The 19017-nt window shown below is 46.1% G+C and overlaps 1 protein-coding gene across 2 annotated transcripts in view; it reads left to right on the forward strand.

Moving 5' to 3' along the window:
• Positions 1-19017, forward strand: part of ppfia2 (PTPRF interacting protein alpha 2) — a 136177-nt gene that overhangs the window by 23134 nt on the left and 94026 nt on the right. For both annotated transcript variants that reach the window (XM_047338603.1, XM_047338602.1), the window contains one exon: positions 2509-2764. In XM_047338603.1, coding sequence (XP_047194559.1) covers positions 2516-2764 — 249 coding nt within the window. In that variant the 5' untranslated portion in view covers positions 2509-2515. The remainder of the gene's footprint in view (positions 1-2508; positions 2765-19017) is intronic.

Here is a 19017-nt window from a genome sequence, read left to right on the forward strand (position 1 = left end):
CTTCCTCATTGGATCATGTGAAGCTTTGTACTCGGCTCTTGTGCTTGTTGAACCTTTGCTCAGCAGGTCTGTGCTGTTGGCTCAACTTGTGTCTGCAGCCATGTGTCTCTGTCCGAGGGTTGGATGAGGCTATATGCAGTAAAAATAAACGACTTCTGGATCTGTTGCAGCGATTGGGACGAAAACCTCCCTCCCACCCCCCTGAATAATTCATTGATTGGCATCTGGCACGGAGAGAAAAGCCCAATGATCCCTGCCTGTCTGTCTGTGTGCGTCTCTCACTGCATCCGCGGCTCACAATGTGCTCAATTGAGCGGCTGCTGTTCCTCCCCTCCTGCGATTCCAACATAATTTTAGCCTCAGATTCCACATCTTTAACCAGCCGCACTGAATTCAGTCACTTGAGCTTCATCTTGTTTATACAACAGTCTTAGGTCTATTACCACAAGTACCAATTTCTCTCCACGAGGATCACGCTGACAGATAAAATCTTACATATTCATTATTAGACATGCATTTATGCAAAGCCGAAGCCTGACAGGCTCGTGGCGTTCCGGGGGCAGATTTCCCCCGCCGTACGTTATCGTAATGTGGCGTGATGTTGCGTTTGCGGAGGAAATGTGCACAGACTCTCTCAGTCGTCGTCCTGTTGGCCATTTTAACAGGGGGTCAAATTGAGTGTTCCGTTGAGAGGGAGCATGTATTGTCAGTGTTTTGGCGATGGGCAATCAAGACAACATCTGCATCCCGGCTGGCAACGACGGCTCCGACGGCACATTCTTCACACTGTGGGTGATTAGTGTTTATCTACTCAGGGGGATCACGGTAACTCTTACCTGTCACCACCGCAGCCTGCCTGCACTTCACTAAAGAGAAAAGAACGACTCGCTCCTCAAACCCTATAAAAACAAAACAGCAGAGGAGCATTTTGGTGAAAGCAGCGACTATTTTATCACTTCATTTTGCGTCAAGGCTTTTAAACACGAGACTTGTCTGTCCTTTTTCTGAATCTCAAGTTCGGCCAAACAGCCTTTTGAATGGCACAATTGAGTGATGTGGTTTTTCTGCCTTTTCTTCTTTTACTTGTGAGGGTGAAGACAATAGCAGATCAGTCAGTCCACTTACGCTCCGTGTCTATTGATTTTTCATAGACAGCAGGAATGATTTAAGGGACGGTCACGGCACGATCAAAGCAGGAGGTGCATCAACAGGACAGCAGGGGATCGTCTGTGCCACGAAGCAGAAAAACACCCGTCCTCAATGCACTTTGCTTTCCTCGCAGATTAAAGGAGAAATATAAAAACACTTTAAACAACAGAAATTGTGCCTTGGATTTTGAGGACAGCTTTGTTGGTGCACTGAGGGGACAAGTGGAGAATGTTTTCAAGGAGAAGTTGCAAAGACCCCTTGAATAAACTTGAAATCTGTCCTGAGCCGCCATTTTGGATGTAGAAATCGACAGAATAGTTCACTTGATGGAAAATGAGAACATTAGAAATAAAATAAGGGATCTTTTCTTGTTGCTACTCAACCTGCGGCCTATAGTTTCTTCCTGTTTCCACTCCCGGATGATTCATATGCATTTCTACGCATCCAGCGCCCTGCACACATCTTCTGAGCCACAGTCAGGGAATAAACCTTCTACTTAAAATGCACCACCCATGTCTCAGTCTGTCCTCCGGCTGGCATGTGCAGCGTGTCCAGCCAAGCAGCACGCCGGGCCCCGGTCTCTCAGATCTAAGCGGCAGCGGATGGTGGCTGAATGGTGGACTGGTGGGGGTCTGGCCCGGTGCCTGCAGAAGATATGGTAGACCCCGGTTTAGTGCCAGAACACGCTGAGACCCAGACCTGCTATTTTAACCCACTCGGGAGGAACCAATGCCTGGTCGATGGGTTAGTGAAGTGACATTACTTTGCGCGCGTCACCAATGTGTGATGATGCAAACCCAGATTTGTGTTGTGATGACTCCTGTGGTTCCCTCTGGGAAGCTGGAACATGGCCTCACATTTCCACTATAGCATAGATATGGTGTATTATGTAACTCAATCCAGGCTGGCCCATTAAACAGCACGAGCATGAAATCTAGGGCAAAATGCCCGGCCTCCCAAGACGTCTCTGCAGCTCTGAAGCGGTGGGGCGACGCTCAGCCGAGCTCCGATTCTCTCAGGCCCAGTCACATACACGAAGCCATACAAACAGTGACGGTGGATATTCATACATCCACTGACTTGGACACGTTTGTTCTACTCATAAATCTTCATCTTTATAGATTAGTTCTCATTCTTACCTCCAGCCTGAATCCAATTTAGATATTAAAGAGGTTTTTATTTAAACACCACACCCAATTTCAATTTGAACTGTCATCATTTAGTTTCTGTTCTCTTACTATTAGCAACTTTTAGCTCTCGATGATGAAGTTTCTATTCTTATATGTATCAGATGCGCTACAACATTATTATATTCATCACCACCCTCCTTAACCCCCTGATCTTCCTCCTCTCCAACAGAGCCAAGATGATGTGCGAGGTGATGCCCACCATCAGCGAGGACACGGCGCTGAGCCAGCGCGGCTCTCAGAGCAGCTCCTCGGACCCCGACTCCCACTTCGAGCAGCTGATGGTCAACATGCTGGACGAGCGGGACCGGCTGCTGGACACGCTGAGGGAAACCCAGGAGAGCCTCGGACTGTCCCAGCAGCATCTGCAGGACGTCGTCTACGACCGCGACTCGCTGCAGCGCCAGCTCAGCTCCGCCCTGCCACAGGTAAGAAACCCGGACGCCGCTTGATAGGATGTTTGTGCAAATATAGACGGGAAAGATGGGAACACATGGAACTAAGGTCCGTGGCTGGAATTGAACCAGGCATGTTAGGGTTGTACGTGTGTTTTAACCTCTTGACGATGTGGACATCCACATTTGACCTTTGTCTGTTCGTTAAAGCAAAAACTACTGGACACATCTGTTGAGCGACATCCTAGTTTTATCTGTGTGGATCTGATTTGCCAGAAATATTTTTGCGGTTTGCAGTGAAATTGAGAGATGTTGATGTATTTTGGCCTCAAAGTACATTTTGAACTTCATTGAATCTTCCTCCAGTTTTGTTGCTTCAGTATCTTGTTGCATGCAGTTTGTGGTTTCTGTGGAATGAGACCTGATGTATGGTGTAGTGATGTATGAACGCTGGTATTTGATGAGTGATATCGGCGCCGCTTTGCCAGGAAATGCGAGGTTTGACCGGGTGTTTTCCTTTATGAGTTAGATGACGGACACACGGGTTGTGAGCACGACATTCTGCATCAACTCTTCCCCATCAGTGTCCCTCACTGAAACTGTGTGTACTTTTTAATTTACCGTGTATAACTTGACTTCAGCTTAACTGAACATTGCTCAAACTCGGTGTCTTCCAGTGGCTTTACTTTGGCAAATTTTCCATTTCAGTGATTCTCATTAATTTCTAATTAAATCATGCAAGAGAGTTTTAAAAATGTGAATTTAGCATACTTGCTTGCATCCATTAATATTTTTGGGAAGTGGGCCAGTTAGCAGTTGGACTCCCAGCGCATGGGGATCTTTTTCTTTCGATAAAGAAGTCGTGTTAGGCTGTTGTTTATTTATCAGCAGCCTATATGGTGGAATATGGTGAAACAATAAACTTTGTTGTGTGTTTAGTTCATGTTTGGAAACATGTGGGAAAGAGAGGAGTTTTATGTAATAAGTCCAACAGCAAGCAGAGATTAGCACTTTCTACAAGTGTGTCGGTAATTCCAGTCACATGCTCTCTCACCCTCGTACCAGCAGACTCTGGAGGTTTCGCTGGTGGAGAGAGGAGGACTTTGTTCGCAGGCGGCGTCCACCGATAGCGCAGTAATCCGCATGGTTTCACAGACGCAGGCGGGGCGCACACTGTGTCTGCATTAGCTCTGGTGTCATCGCACATTAAGGCTTAAAGGGGGTTTGAAAATGTTAAAATGATGTTTCCTATTTTGAGCTTTTGGCCTTTTGGAATCATTTGAATTAACCCACTTACACCTCTTCATTCTGGAACACATTGCCGGAGGGTGCGTGCCGAGATGTTGTAAATATAGCTTTTTTTTAATCAGTGTCTGCGTTTGCCGTGGTTTCATCGTGGATCTGTGTAACGCTGTGGTTCTGAACTCGGGGTGATGTAGTCTGCGGCTCACACTGCAGCCTCGGGGCGTTCTGCTTCTTCAGAAGTTAACCAGTGGACATGATATACAGTTTGAGAGTACAAGACCAAAAAAAAGGGAAAACTTAACCAGCTACAAAACGCTCTCTTCATATATTTTACCCTCTGAGAAAAAAAAAGAGGAGGACATAAATCTTGCATGTCTCTTGCAAATCGGACTATTTCACTTCCATTCCCACAGAAAACATCCAGGGCCGCCGACGTGAAATAACATTTCCATTATCAGACAACTGACGTCCACTGGCGGCGAGGGCTCCGATGCGGTGATGCATTGGTTGTCATTGTGTAATGACAGAGCTGACATACTGTTCTGGTGCTTTGCCTGGCACCCGGGCTTAAATTAGATGTCACTCCGGTGATTGGGATCCTCCGAGCGGCGTCCTGGCACAACCGATTCCATTAATTAGTCTGATGGAGTCTCATTGGCCTGTATGATATCAACGTTACTCTAATGGTTTGTGAAGAGGTTTGTTAGACCCTGGTAATTACACAGAGACGTTTAGTTAGTCGAGGGAAAGTGCTCCTGCTGTGATGCTGCTCAATATGCAGCAGGATGCGAGTTCTGTTTGCAGCTTCTTCCTTTCTGGACCAAGAGAATGATTTTACTCTGCAGATGCAGTCGTCACCTTTGTGCTGGTGTGAATGTCTTTGGATTTTATTGGTGTGTAATGATTGTACACTTCTTTTATGAATGGGGTTTTGTAAAGATGTTCCAATACTGCTGCAAATGTCGGGTCAAGTATCGGCGAGGACATTTTTCTTTTACTGGATATCACTTCTTCTTCCCTGCTCCAAAACAGCCGTCGTGCTGGACTGGCGCTGGAAACTACTGATTCTACGACAGGGAAGAGGAGGTGATTTCTGTTAGTGTAGCATTAATTAGCCAGTGCAGCAGAAAACTGTGGAAACCGCATTCAAATGACGCAGTGGATTCGTAAAGTTCTGCAAAGTTAAAAAGCCCAAAGACTCGTAGTGACATCACTTAACGAATTCCCACAATTTGATAGTGTACGTCCAGCTGCTAGTCTTGCACGCCCCCGAACAAAGCGAGAGAGGAGGCCGTAAAGATACAGGATCTAAAACCCAAGTGTTTCCGACAGAGGCTGAAAAGAGGAGCTGCAGCAATGGACAGTCTGAGGAAAGTGATGCGTTTTTTAAATTGAGATTATGAACCTGAATATCATATCATGTCTCCTCTTAATAAAGATGTAATTATGCAGCATTTTCAGGGGGATTGCAGTTTGGATCAACGCTCAGATAACGACTTACAGACGATGGGTAACTTCCAGGTCACTCTTCAGTCTGTGGAGGTTGTAAATGAGAAGAGAAGCAGCAGAAATTCCCTTTAAAAAGACACAAGTGGCCTCGTTTAGGCGAAACGCAGCCTGTGAGTGTGTCTTCGCTGATATCACTCTGTTCCTGAAGCCCCGAGCTCTGGCAGGATTAGGCGTCGGCCCACCGCAAACTTTCCCTCCCCTCTCGTTCGCCCCCCCCCCCGGTTCCTCTTCCCTCTGTTTCTGCTGTCGCTGCCTCTTCTGTTCTGTTTACGCTTTGCTTTGTGTCTTCCTCCTCTCCTCTGTTTTTTTTTTTCTACCCCTTCCCCTCCATCCGAGGTCACGACTCCGCTTCACATCATGACACTTCCGACCGATCGGAGTGACATTCGCCGTCCCCGCTCGGCGCTTCCAGGGCAACACCGCATCCCCCCTCTTCACATGCATAACAATCCCACTGTCCCTTCCCCAGCCACTGTCCCTCTTCTTCCCTTCCTACATTTCATCCGTCCATTTTGTGACACAGCGGGCGACCATTAGCTGTATATGTGTCATACGCCCATTCGCTGCATGACGTGCCTCGTGCACATAGACGTAAATGTCACAGTTAAAGGAATACCTCACCGAAAACCTCAAGTCTCAATCAACTCACCTTTGGCAGGTTTGGAAAGTTTGTAACTTGCTCCTTTTGTCGTCTGGATTCAAGGAGTTTACGTCTTTATCTGTGTTTGTTTGTGTGCAACAACTGGACGGATTAGCTTGACCCTTGGTGAAAGGATGCAGTATTTGGGTTGGGGGAATGTTTGATGAAATTATGGTGCAGATCCGGATCATTTCACACCGTGTGAAAGGGTGTTTCTCCATATTTTCATTGATTTCTCTGAGAATAATTTATGGATCTTGGTGAGAAATATCAGGCAAGTTTAGGGGACTGACATTTATGAGTCTGTGTAATTTGTTGCGGCTGAATTGGATTTAATTAATTTAATTTTGTGGAGGTATGAGCAATTTATCCAAAGAAATTTCGCAAATCAGTCTTCCATAATAATCCTTTACGTCACGGTTATTGTCTAGTTCATCTAGTTTTTCATTACTTACAGTTTTGAAGCTCAACAGGATATAATTAATTCAATGATTTATTAAATTAGCCACTTATCAAGTCCACAGGATGAAGTGTCTGCTTTGGAAAGCAGAAATATACGGCAACTAGAATGGACCTCATTAGAGAACGTACCTCTCTCAAGGCCAAGCAGACTCCTTAAATCCAATCAAGCACTCATAGATATCTGTCCCCTATATGTGCCAGATTCATTTGTAAATCAAGATTAGTTTCTTCTTGTGGGGGAATGAGGGGCACCACTGTCACCACTGTCACCCTCAAACCTCTTGTTCTTCCTCATCTTTCATTATTCTGTCTCGTTCCCTCTGCAACAAGGAATCTGGAGTCGCTCTGCTCGGAGAAAAGACTCCATGGACTCAGTTCAGAGAGAGAGAGAGAGAGAGAGAGAGAGCTGAGGAAAGACATGTAGAGCGTGCAGACAACCCGAAGCCTAAAGCGCCAGCGCGCATGTGACCGTCCTCCCATCCCCCAACACACCACCCCTGCTTCGTGCAGGCGAGCCGGCAGACAGGCAGCGTCCTCCGCAGCGCTCAGCTGTGCGTTACTGTACTCCGAGGGTCCCGAGGGGCCGCGGGAGCCTTCTCCTCATGTTGTTTGTTCTCTGTTGCCAAACATGGTCTCATGGACACTGTTGCCGATGCTAATGTTCTCCACAGCGTTGAGATTTCTTGTCGGGGAACATACATCTGGAGACTCTATGACTAATGACCTTGGTGTTGTTGACCCTGGAAGGTCAGCAGGTGGATTTAAACTGTCAGGGAAACACCAGAAGTGCAGTTGACCTTTAAATCTGGCAAAAAGGAATAAAGTCACATGACAACTGAACAAGCTCGTAAGGTTGAGAAAGTGAAGTGGGCCACTGTTTTTTATTTTTTTCTTGTTCTTTTCCGAAAAAACCAAACGAGACATGTGAGTGGCCTTTGAAATGAGCAGGTCTGCGTCACAGTCGCTGCTTTGGGATTTAACAGCAGTTTGTGTAATCACAGACAGACGGACACTTTCATACTGTTCGATCTCGTAGATTTATGCTGGTTTATCTTTAATAAAGTTCACATTCATCTTTGAAATCCATCTCACAAAAAACTTTTTATTTCCTCCTCCAAAGACATTATCTGTTTTTGCCCCTAATTCAGTTGTTTGTGTGTTCGTCAGCAGGATTACGTGAAATAGTAGCACATGAGCTAAGAAAGAACTTTGGGATTTCTTTTGACATTGTCACCAATTTCCCAGGGAATAATTTATGGACGACTTTGTGAAATTTGGTGCCGCTTGATTGAATTTAAGGAAACTGTCGGGTTCAAGGGGGATTATGTTTTTAACCGTGTTCCTTTGCTTGTCAATTAGCAGGATTACGGCAAAAACTACTGGACAGATTTACCTGGAAACTTGGTAGAAGGTTTCAGAGAGGAACTGATTACATTTCGTTGAGGATTCAGGATTTTCTTTCTCTTGCTGTAACATCACCAGATGCAGCGTTAATACAACCTTTTTGTTGATGTGTGAATCCGTGGATTTAAATGTGGTTTCATAGCAGTGTAGTCTCTTTCCGCTGCTGCCGTAACAAACACAGCTTGAAACCTGTAACTACATCCAATGTGTAACTGAGAAATGTGGCCTCAGCTGCAAGGTAAGGTAAACTTGTTTTATTCAAGTGGCCTTGGCGGAGGTATGCTCTCTGAGTGCCATTTTATTTCACATTCAAATTTAGAAATGTAATAATAATAAATCTAGGAATAAGTCACTTTTTCCGTCTCTTGTGGATGTGTAAATCTCGGCTTCTGGACACTCAGGACCAGCAGCTCGGCCTCAGGTCCCCAGACGCTGATCCGAGAGCTTTCTCTGCCCGGCCGCACAGTAATGAGATACCAGGCAATTGATCACACACACACACTCACTGATGTAGTAATGAAAACTACGTCTGCAGCAGATTACTGTACAGAGCAGCCAATTGATCTGTGGTCTGTTCATTCACGACCATCCCACTGGCTTCGGCAGACATCGTTCCCGTGGCTGATGGAGCCTGGAAACATGCTCTTCACACAGCAATTAAAGTTTCATTTAAAGATTCGTAATTAGTGCAATAGTGGAAGCCAACCCCTGTGTTTATTAATCATACATGACACGGCCATTTGTCAAACGGTCTATCTGCAGCTATGTCATCGCATTCTTCTTCTCCAGCCAATATAGCCAAATAACCATGGAACGTACCACTCCTGGACGTCCGTGGGGGTGAGTCGAGAACAGCCCAGTGGTTCGGAAGGAGGGAGGAGGGAGACGGTGAAGCTCCCCGACACGGGCACGGCGTGGAAACGAAGATGACGAAGTTCCTCGAGGAGGAGGAGGAGGAGGAGGAGGAAGAGGGGGATGAGAAGGCGAATCCTTCTCTGATGTGTCTTTTTTTTTTTTCTTTCGTTCCCCTCCTCGCTGCTGCCCTTCCTCCACCCCTGACTCTCTGTTGCTTGTACAGGAGGCCCTCTGGGCTCCAGCAGTCAGCCAGTCAGCTGGTCTCCTCCGCCAGAGCAGCACATGATTTTCCATGATTACTGTTATTGTTTGTGCCCCAGTTCACGCCGCCTGCAGGCTAGATGTGCAGCCGATGCGCGGTCGGAAGAGGAGAGGGGGGGCTGACATCGAGTAGGTCCACAGTGACGACTCCAAGCTTCAGAACGCATCATAAATAGCATCATTATGTCTGTGGATTTCTACGTGATAAGAAAATGTTGGGGGTCATTTATAGATGTCCTGGGCACGGTCAGCTCCAAAACCTACCGTCTAACAAGCGTTGATTTGCGAGCGAAAGAAAAGTTATTTCTTCTCAGTTTCCCCCGAAAGCCTTGATTTTCCTCCCCTCCCCTAATTCCTCTCTCCCTCCTTTAATCTTCTCCACATCGACAGAAACCGGGACGGACCCTTGGCCCACGCGCCGCCGTCTGCGTCGGCGTGTCTGCGGCGTCTCCGACAGAGACGCTTGATCAATACCCTTGAAAGGTTAGGGTCTGATTAGGGAGACGGATCTAGTACCTCCCCACAGATGAATCATCCCGGTGCCAAGCGCCAGATGCTGGGTGACCGGAGTCTGACAGTGGGTTGGCGAGGGGGACAGAAGACGGGGTTTGGATCTCCTGCAGATGTCATTATCTGTGTAATGAACAGCACAGCAGGGCGGGGGGGTGCTGTAAAGTCAGAAAGTTACAGGAGCAGTGCATCAACCTAACAAGGAGACAGCAGCTGCTTGTGTACAAAGACTTTCTTATTTATCCATCTCTTCATCCGGTCGGTGTGTTTACATCACACTGTGGCTCGTGTCATCCAGCTCCTCCTCTCCAGTGTTTGCAGACGAGTGATGAAGAATAGCTGCTTGTTGTCGTCTCTATTTACGACTTTTAAAAGTTGAATTAAGTTGCAGTTGTTTTTCCCTGAAAGTTTAAACGACATGAGCGCGTAACTGTTTGACCTGCAGAGAATAGTGCAGTCGTTGTGATGAGCTGTGTCATGTGTGTCTCGTTAGAATGTTTGGAATTTTACGACTGTAATGAGGGAAAAAACTAAAAACTAACTGTTAAAACTGCTGTAATGTCAGAATAAACACTTTATGAATAAAATATCAAGTTTCTAAAAGTCCAAAATAACTAAAGGGGGTGTTAAATTAACTTTAACGACAACAAACAACCAGCTTGTTGTTTTAAGAAGAAGAAAACAGAATCTATTAGTGATCATGACGTACATAGTAAATTGTGTTGATGGTGATGTGTTGACTGATATAAGCCGAGAGAAGGAAAGTGCGTCTGTGCAGCATCAGTCTGTCAGAGCGTCTGCAGCAGGGACGACTCCTCCACAGACGGGAGGTTATTACTAAAGCATGACCGACCCAGTTGCCGGATGAAATATTTGGTGCTGCTAAGCTGTCGCTTCTGTTTGGCTTTTGTAAGGGTTTTAATTTTTGATCTAGGCTCCTTCACATCAATCTTGTAAAAGAGCTTTTTCCTCCGAGGGGTCTTTTGTCGGATTGAAGAGCATCCGAAATTATTGAAGAGCATCTGAAATCATCCGGAGGGGCTGTTATTTGTGGAAATATCAGGAAAAATGTTGGTTTTCTGATCAGATTTTTTGTTGACCTTTGACCTCTGACTGGAGGAACCTAGTTTTCGGGTCAGTGTGGTTAAAATGTCACTATTTTGACACAGAGGCTACTACAACAACAATACAGACAATAAAACCCTTCTCCACTGACCAATCACAGCGCTGTTTGAAGCCCAGGTAGCTCCTACAGTCAGCCAGGGTGGAACCTCACACACATGTCGCCATAGACACAGAGGACCCCAACAAAGACAAAACACAATCCCTCCATGAAATGTCCTAAACATGGAGACAACATCGTTCTATAGCTGGAAATCCTCCATTTTCTCATGTGCTGTGACAGTCACTCGGAGAGAGGGAGGACCCCAGGGAGAGGTAGAGGAAGTAATCCCCTGTTAACCAGCACTCACGCTGCTGGTCAGTGGTTTACGAGTTTAATTCACTTAATGAAATCAGTCTGTTGGAGACGTATAAATATATACTGGCATGTTCACTGTGTGAGGGTGATTTCACGCAGCCTCTGGTTCCTGTGGACGTGATGAGTTACATGCACGACTCCCTGTTTTTTCCCACTTTGTTTTCAAGAAGCGAGATGGATGTGACACTCTCCTGGGGATTTTTTCTTCTTCTTCTTCAATTTTCTACACAAACATTTGACGATCAATCATGTGCGCAGAGGAAGCGACAACGCTCAGGCAGACACTTTGATGTCACCTCCTCCAGCGAGTGGAGATCCACGTACGTGAGTGTCACGCCTGTGTGCGGGGGGGGAGGGAGTCGTGTTAGAGTTTACATCACTGCGAGGAAGAACTGTGGCACGACTCAGACCCTGAGGCGAGAAATACATAATTTTTCAAGTCTGAGTCCACATACGCACACACGTGCACGTCCACGCTGCCTTCCTGCTTTGCCTGAATGAATTAGAGAACCCGGCTCCCTTGAGAGCCACTTAAGTGAGCCGAGTGAAAACGAGGTTATGACCAACACTCGCTGCTCCTCGCCCGTGCTCATCTGCAAAATGTAATCCTGCCTCCGAAAGCAATTACATCTGTTTATTTTGTGTCTGCCGGTGATGGATACCAGCTCCTTGTTCACCAGTTGCTCTGTCCAGTCCACCGACACTCTCGAATCAGCCGGTTCCCTCGTCTCAGTTTCCTTCTGACGCTCCAGAAACGAAAGCAGGAATATCCCGGATGCAAAACGCCGATGATGTCATATCGAGGTCCCGCCAATAACGCTTCATTTCTAACATATCTGACATTGTCCAGAAAGTGCAGTCATCATGTCGGTGGTGGGAATAGTATGAGCCAGATGCCCTTTTTATAGCAGCAACACACGACCTATATTTGATTTCTCCCTCCCACACACCGACAGCGTAGCCGCGTGATGAGGACGGGCGTGGAATCCTTGGTTTTTGAAGGTGAAACATAACGACTTGCTCACGCTCTCCGAGGAATTGATCCCCCCCCACCCCACCTTGTCTCCGTACCTGCATCTTACCCAAACTACATCTACGACCTCCTCCTCCTCCTCCTCTTCTCTGAGGCAGATGTGCAGCCCACTGATGTGACTCAGGTTTCCAGCTGCAACAACCCCCACCCCCCCCCCCCACCACCACCACCACCACAACCCACAGCGTGCAGCACAGCGTTGCACTTAATCATGTTTCTCCTAATCACTTTCCCCAGTGTTGGGTAATATAGAGCGATACTGAGGCACGGCTGCAGGGGGTACACTTATATCTGACTCTGTGATGGAGTCAATGAGCCACAGACGCTTGATGGAATTAAGTCACAGATTTAGTTTGTCACCGTTCTTAATCACTTTAACGTCGTGTAACGTGTCTCAGCTTCTTAATGTCACTGTTTTTGCACATTTGCAGTTTGAACTTGTAAAATGTAAATTTTTTTTCATCTCTTTCCCTAATTTTTGCCAGAATTCCAAAGTTAAATATACATTTTTTAAAATCTTGATTATTACATGATAAGAGCATTTTTCAATCTCAATGAAACTGACCAGGCTTGTTTAGGAAACTGCAGCTCTGAGTGTGTGCAGCTTGGATTTAAGGAGCCTGCTGGGTCCTGGCGAGGGACTGAGTTTTACTGACTGCCATTCTAGTTATTGGTGGGTTTTTATGTCTCTGTGCCGGGGACAGCAAGTGGCTGCAGTGATTGTGTTTTCGGGTTGTGTGTACGTCCCATTTTTGTGAACACGATATCTCAACAACTTAGAATTTTGGTAGTTTGACTAATTAGATGTTGGTGGTTGAAGGTCGAGGTGACAGTGACCTCACAAAACACCTCTTTGTCTCGAGAAGGCAACATCTCAGAAAAACCTTGAGGGAGCAAAGTCAAATTTTGGTTCAAACGTTCACTTCAACTCAAAGATGAATTGAATCGGTTTTGGTGGACGAAGGTCAAAGGTCTTGGTGACCTCATGTGAGTCTGGGAGGGGGATGTATGAAATTGCATTGGTCAGTGGAGACAATTCATCTCATCGTCCTCCTGTAGAAAACTGCACAACTGCAATCACCTCCAGAGTGTGAGAGCAGAAAATCTTCCACGACGTAAAAAAAAACCAACCTAAACTGTGAATGACGTTCGGATGTCGGCCTCTTCAAACTCAAATAACGAGCGAGTCCTTCTAGACTCGGCGTTTTGCACTAATATTCAGCGCGTTGAATAAATCATAGAAGCGGCAGAGATTTCAATTTTCCAAGTGACGGCGGGCGGAATGCACAGTGGAGCTTCCTGACTTATTGCATTTTCCGCTGAGGTCTTCTCAGGCTGTCTGGCTCCTGCCTCTGATGTCACTGTTGCTGTCCGTGTGTTTAATTTACAGCTGAATGCAGCAGGTTTTCACTCTGAAACAAGGGAATGTGGATTATCTCCAGAAGACAAAATGCACACAGAGGCAGGTTTATTCTAGTTCTTTAAATACATGGACTCACTTTTATTTGGTGGCAGAGCTCAACCAACACTTTCTCAGACAGTGGAACCACACTCTGCTCTCTGGAGTTATTAAAATCCAGCTAGAATTACTCGGTTTATGATCATAAACCAGCAAACCTTCAATCCATTATTTCTTGAATTGTAATGAGAAGACGCGTCACTCAAAATCCCAGAGAACCTCGAGGATTTAATGCAGTTTCATGAAAAATAAATTAATTTCATGCGGCAGATGGAGTTTACTTTTCATTTTATGTTCTTCGACCCACAACAGACATCTTGGTGTCTGTTTAAACAAACTACTTCAGAGTAATGGTATTTAATGACCATATTTTAAACATAATGCCATTAAAACCTAGAGAAATCCCTAATTTAAAACATACTAATGGTCTGTTTCAGGTGGTTCTGTCCGTCCCACGTCTCCACTGTCTTCCATGTGTCAGCATAATGGTTCTTTCCCAGAAACGGTTAAAAATGACCCATTTTTACAATACATTTTTTAAAGCTTGGTCATTTTAACTTCATATTTTTGTCCGTTGTTATTGTTTGGATCAGAGACGGTAAACAAAGTCCGTCTCGACTGTCAATCATGTCGTTTAAACCTGTTTTATGTCATCAAACAACCAAACTTACCAGAAACATGATCACTTGAACATCGAGCGTGATCAGAACTACCTAAAATGACAGAAACCATCTTTGAGAAAAATGTATTTTGACATATCTTAGCGTTTGTATTGGTCTTTTCTGTCCTCATGTAAAAACATCTCACTCAGCGTTGGAGTCAGAATGAAGCTGTAGGCTGCAGGTGTCAGTGGTTAATTAGCATCGAGTGTTAGCTCGCTGGCCTGGTTATATACACAGCTTCCTGTGGCCCCGCTCTGCACTGTGATAATCACAGCCTGGCTTCCTTTTAAAGACCGGGCCGTCCCACCCACCGCTCCCACAGCTGCTTGTTTTGTTCCCCGTGCTGAGAGCAGTCATCTGGTGCCAACCTCCCGTGGCCAGCTGCTGCCCGCCGCGCTCCTCTCGCAGGTACCCCACAAAGGGCACGTGGTGAACGGCAGCGCGGCCACGTCCAGTGCTGCTGCTGCTGCTGCGGCGCGGCGCTGCACTGGAGCCGCCAAGTTCTCATGAGCTGCATCGAAACAATGACGCAGGTGTCGTTCTATATGATTGACTGGAAACGCGTCCAGCATGTTGATGATGCTGGGAAAAGGCCTTTATGGGATATGGGGGCACGCACGTCTTCCTATCTGTCTTAAAATCGTGGTTTTCGTTAAAAATTGTTACTTTAATGTGCCTTTTGATATTTAGGACAACAGTAAATTAGCCTTGGCTCCTTTACACATCATCTTATTTACAGTTGTCCTGCTCATTCATGAAACAAACGAATGCATTAACTAAAGCGAGTGTGTTTAACCTTTGGTTTCTGTGAATAAACGGTTAGATACACCAGCGCACAAAGCTTTGCAGCATCAAAAGAAGGAAATGGATGTGATGAATGTTTAATTTGTTGTGTGAGTCAGTGTTTGTGCGTCTGAGTAACAGCGCCGCTGTGCACGGAGCGTCTCGTAAGCTCGAACCCAAATAGAAACACGGGAGGCGGAGTAATGAAATAACAAGAAAACAATATGAATGAGAGGACAGCACATCGCTTGTATCAGAGTATTCACTTTCCTATTTAACCTGGTATGATTGTTTATCCGTGTAGTTGTTAAGAGGCCTGTTGAGAAAGGACAGAAACAAATTAAGACCTCTAGGATGGATCTATCGACATAAATAAATAAAGATAAACGATGCGTCTCCACTTCCAGAAACGAAGCCAAAAATATCTCTGATAGGAATTCAGTCATCTTGCCCCGATGACGTCATTTGGAGCCAATTAAAGCGACGGAAATTCTAACGCTCTCACGGTACAGACTCTTAATTGCTTGTACGATTACTGCAGACCATTCTCTGTGGCTTCATGCAAAGAGGGACGAACAGATGTGCGTCCAATCAAAGCCAATTTTACCCCTGTTGGTGCTTAAAGGATGAATTTCACATTTATACCTCTTTTTTTATTTTTTATTTTTTAATTCCCAGTAAAACTGTAATCACCAAACAGCTCCCTGCAGACTCGTGCACATCATATCGGGGTATGTTGTGTGAGATGGTGCCGCAATGCCGCAGAGACTGAAAACATTCATCCGTCGCACCACTAACTGTGTTACTGTTTCTCTGTGTACGGCAAAATGTTTCCATTGTTTCCCCGACAAAGAAGCGTTTGACTGAAGCCGCTTGGCTGCGAGAGCGTCGCTGCACCGCTGCCGCAGCATGTGAGCGTCACAGGTCTCCTGATTTATGGGCACCTGTAAATGACTGATGGCCTCAGGTGACGGCAAACTGCATTTTATCGAACCTCTGCTCGTAGTGTATCGCTCTGTGTACGTTACCGTCCCCACCTCGCAGAGCGCGCACTGAATATAGATCAGCAGCAGTTGATTTTGATCTGCTGCCGTCGGCGCCGGCCCGCTGCCTGCCGCCGCCGCCGAAATGCCTCGTGCAGCTAATTAGCATCTTGATTGGCCAATCTGGGGTAATCTCCCTCCATCTCTGACAGCATTAGTCATGTAATATGCAGACAAATGCTCGGCTGATCACTGATCCCCCGGAGTTTGGATTAGCAACCGAGTATGGTTCGTGTCAGTCATTCTGTCTGTATTATGGGATGTATTTATAGGCCTGTGCTTGGACGCCTTGTGTCGAGTCGACGGCGCCGTGCTGCTCGCTTGATGAATTCTGTCTGCTCAGTGTTTATCTTCACCAGCCGCGTGAGGAGACCAGGACGATGGGCTCCACCCACTGATTCATGATTCAACTGATTTGCAGTGTGATGTCAACGCTCCTCTGTTTATTAACTAAAAGGCTGTTTTTTCTGGTTTTTATTTTATATAAACGCAGCGCTGCAATGACGCAACCGTCAGACGAGAATTTCTCTCCGTCTGAATCGATGCTTTGGATTTCCCAGGCCCGAGCACTTCAGCTCTGAGTGGAGATGAAACGACCGATGCTCCAACCTGAATATGGCGACAGTAAAAGCGGCAGATTTTTTTAAACCAAGATTTTTCTGTCGCGAGGCCTCGAGAGGTTTACGGTTATTACTTTCACATGATAGAATGATCTCGGCAGACCTACGGTATAATGTAATCTATATTCAGAGGTTATCAGTGTGAGCCTCAGGGAGCTGATCCGCTGCACGTACATGTGAAATAATGCTTTGGTTGTTTGAGGTAAATATACACTTCATACGCTATGCATTGTGTTTTATTGGATAATATATGACATTTAAGACATAAGTATGTTACTCAATAGAGGTCCAACAGTCTCTCTAAATTCAATCAAGGTGCAACAAATTGCACACACACTGGTACAGATTAGATATCCTCAAGATATACCAGATTTTATTTTTTCCCATCAAGATCCATGAGTCCTTGGGGAAAATGTTAAAAAAGAAACATCCTCTCTCGCAGTGTCAGTGGAAAAAAGTGAAAAATTATTCTTGCATCTACCTCTTTGTCCAGATCCGTGACAAAATGTAATTGACTTAATTTGCCGTAGATCAATTACTGCAGCTTTTACAGTTTCAGAAAGAAAACTGCACCACAGGACTCTGCACTAGTATTCAAAAGACCATCAATATCTAGAAATGATAAATGAAATAATGATGTGGTGATGCTCCGAGTAAAATACACACACGGTCTCTCGGGCTTCTCTCTGTTTTCTTTTGCAATAAACAAAAACGTGCCCTGAAGCCGTTGTCTAAGAATACAATTCTCCTCTGACTTGACTAATACCACTGAGCCTGATGCGCAGTTGTTATGACAAATACATCTCTGCGGCTGCGACGCCTGTTTAGATTCGTCCGTCAGTGTGACAGCGCTGATCCGCTCGAACGCAAGAGGGAAGGAGAGGAACCAGTTAAAAGTAGAGATGGATGGAAACGATGGCGACGAGGGGGGGCGACGCAGGGCTCGGATTTCTTTCACCCTGCGATCTGACGAATCTGAGCCTTAACTCGCCGCATTACCTCTTCCCATGTTCTCCTCCCAGTCACACTGGACACCGCTCATTCAAAGAAAGTTTCCAGCGTTCACACACTCCCACATAAAACCTCCAACTTACACAGTTTTCCTCCCAGGATGCTGCAGAGAAAGCTTCTTGGCTCGCAGCAGCTGGAGACGACGGGCGTAAATCGACTTTTTTCAGAGCTCCAGAATGAAATAAGAACAGAATCAGTACTTTTTTTCCTGCCATTTAGTCCATGACGGCTCTGTTAAAGATATTGTGGCAGAATAAACTTCTGAAGTAAGGCTAACTATCAGTTTAAATCCCCCGTCCTTACTAACGTGCCTGAAAACGTGCCCGTGTGCACAGATTGCTCGGAAGAATGTCCCAGTATCCGACATATTTAAGGGATTTAAAGTTTGTGCAATCTGGTTCAGCTTGATTGAATCTAAAGGAGGAGATGTGCTCTCTACTGAGATGTTCTGAGTTTTGGATTTGGACTCGTCAAGCGATCGCAGCATCGGCTTGAGCTCGATAGAAACATTAACAAGTCGGTCGACATGATGGCAGCTGTAGGTAAAATAAATATCGAGTGGCAGCCGCCTCCTGCCAGCAGCTTTCTGTTTAGTAAACGCATTGGCAGCCTTTCACCCAGTTGATGGACTCGATAAATCAGCCATCACTTATTCTGGACTAATGGATGTAAACACCACCTTCCTGTGCTAATGGAGCCGCTGGATGTGAAGGAGGCCAGGATCCTCTTTTACCTTTTAAAGGGGGCCACTTGAAGATCTCCAGACATCCTGCTTCTATCGTTACGCAACATGGCTACTCGCTTTTCTAGATGGAGTTCCAATCCCCGTGCGTTGTTTATGGCAACGACACCCAGAGGGGCTAAGAGCAGCCGCGGCAGGAAAGCAGGAGGCATCATCCGGTGTGGAAGCTGTGACTGTGGCGGGGGGGGGGCGGACCGGAGCGAGGCAGCAGGATCCTCTCGGCGGCTGGTGACGCACAGCTGCATGACTGACAGCCCCAGTTCTGCCTCGCAAAGTAGGTCGCAGCCAACGACCCCCTCTGGTGAGACGCTGGCACAGAGACAGACCCGAGGAAGGAGATGGAGACGGGAGGAGGTGCAGCAGGAGAAGGTGCACTGATCAGATTAGTTCCCGGCTCGGTGTCCTGTTGATCCAACAGCCTGAAACATACAACGCTGTGTGTGAGTGGTATTCTCTGGATGTCAACAAATCATTTTTATTGGTTTATTGAGATTTAGCACAGGGGAAGTGATGCAGCTTCTTTTTGACATGTCTTTGCCTCCGTCAGACGCGGATTAGGTCATGAGT

This window comes from Hippoglossus stenolepis, chromosome 22 (genome assembly GCF_022539355.2).
Source record: "Hippoglossus stenolepis isolate QCI-W04-F060 chromosome 22, HSTE1.2, whole genome shotgun sequence".
Classification (NCBI taxonomy): domain Eukaryota; kingdom Metazoa; phylum Chordata; class Actinopteri; order Pleuronectiformes; family Pleuronectidae; genus Hippoglossus; species Hippoglossus stenolepis.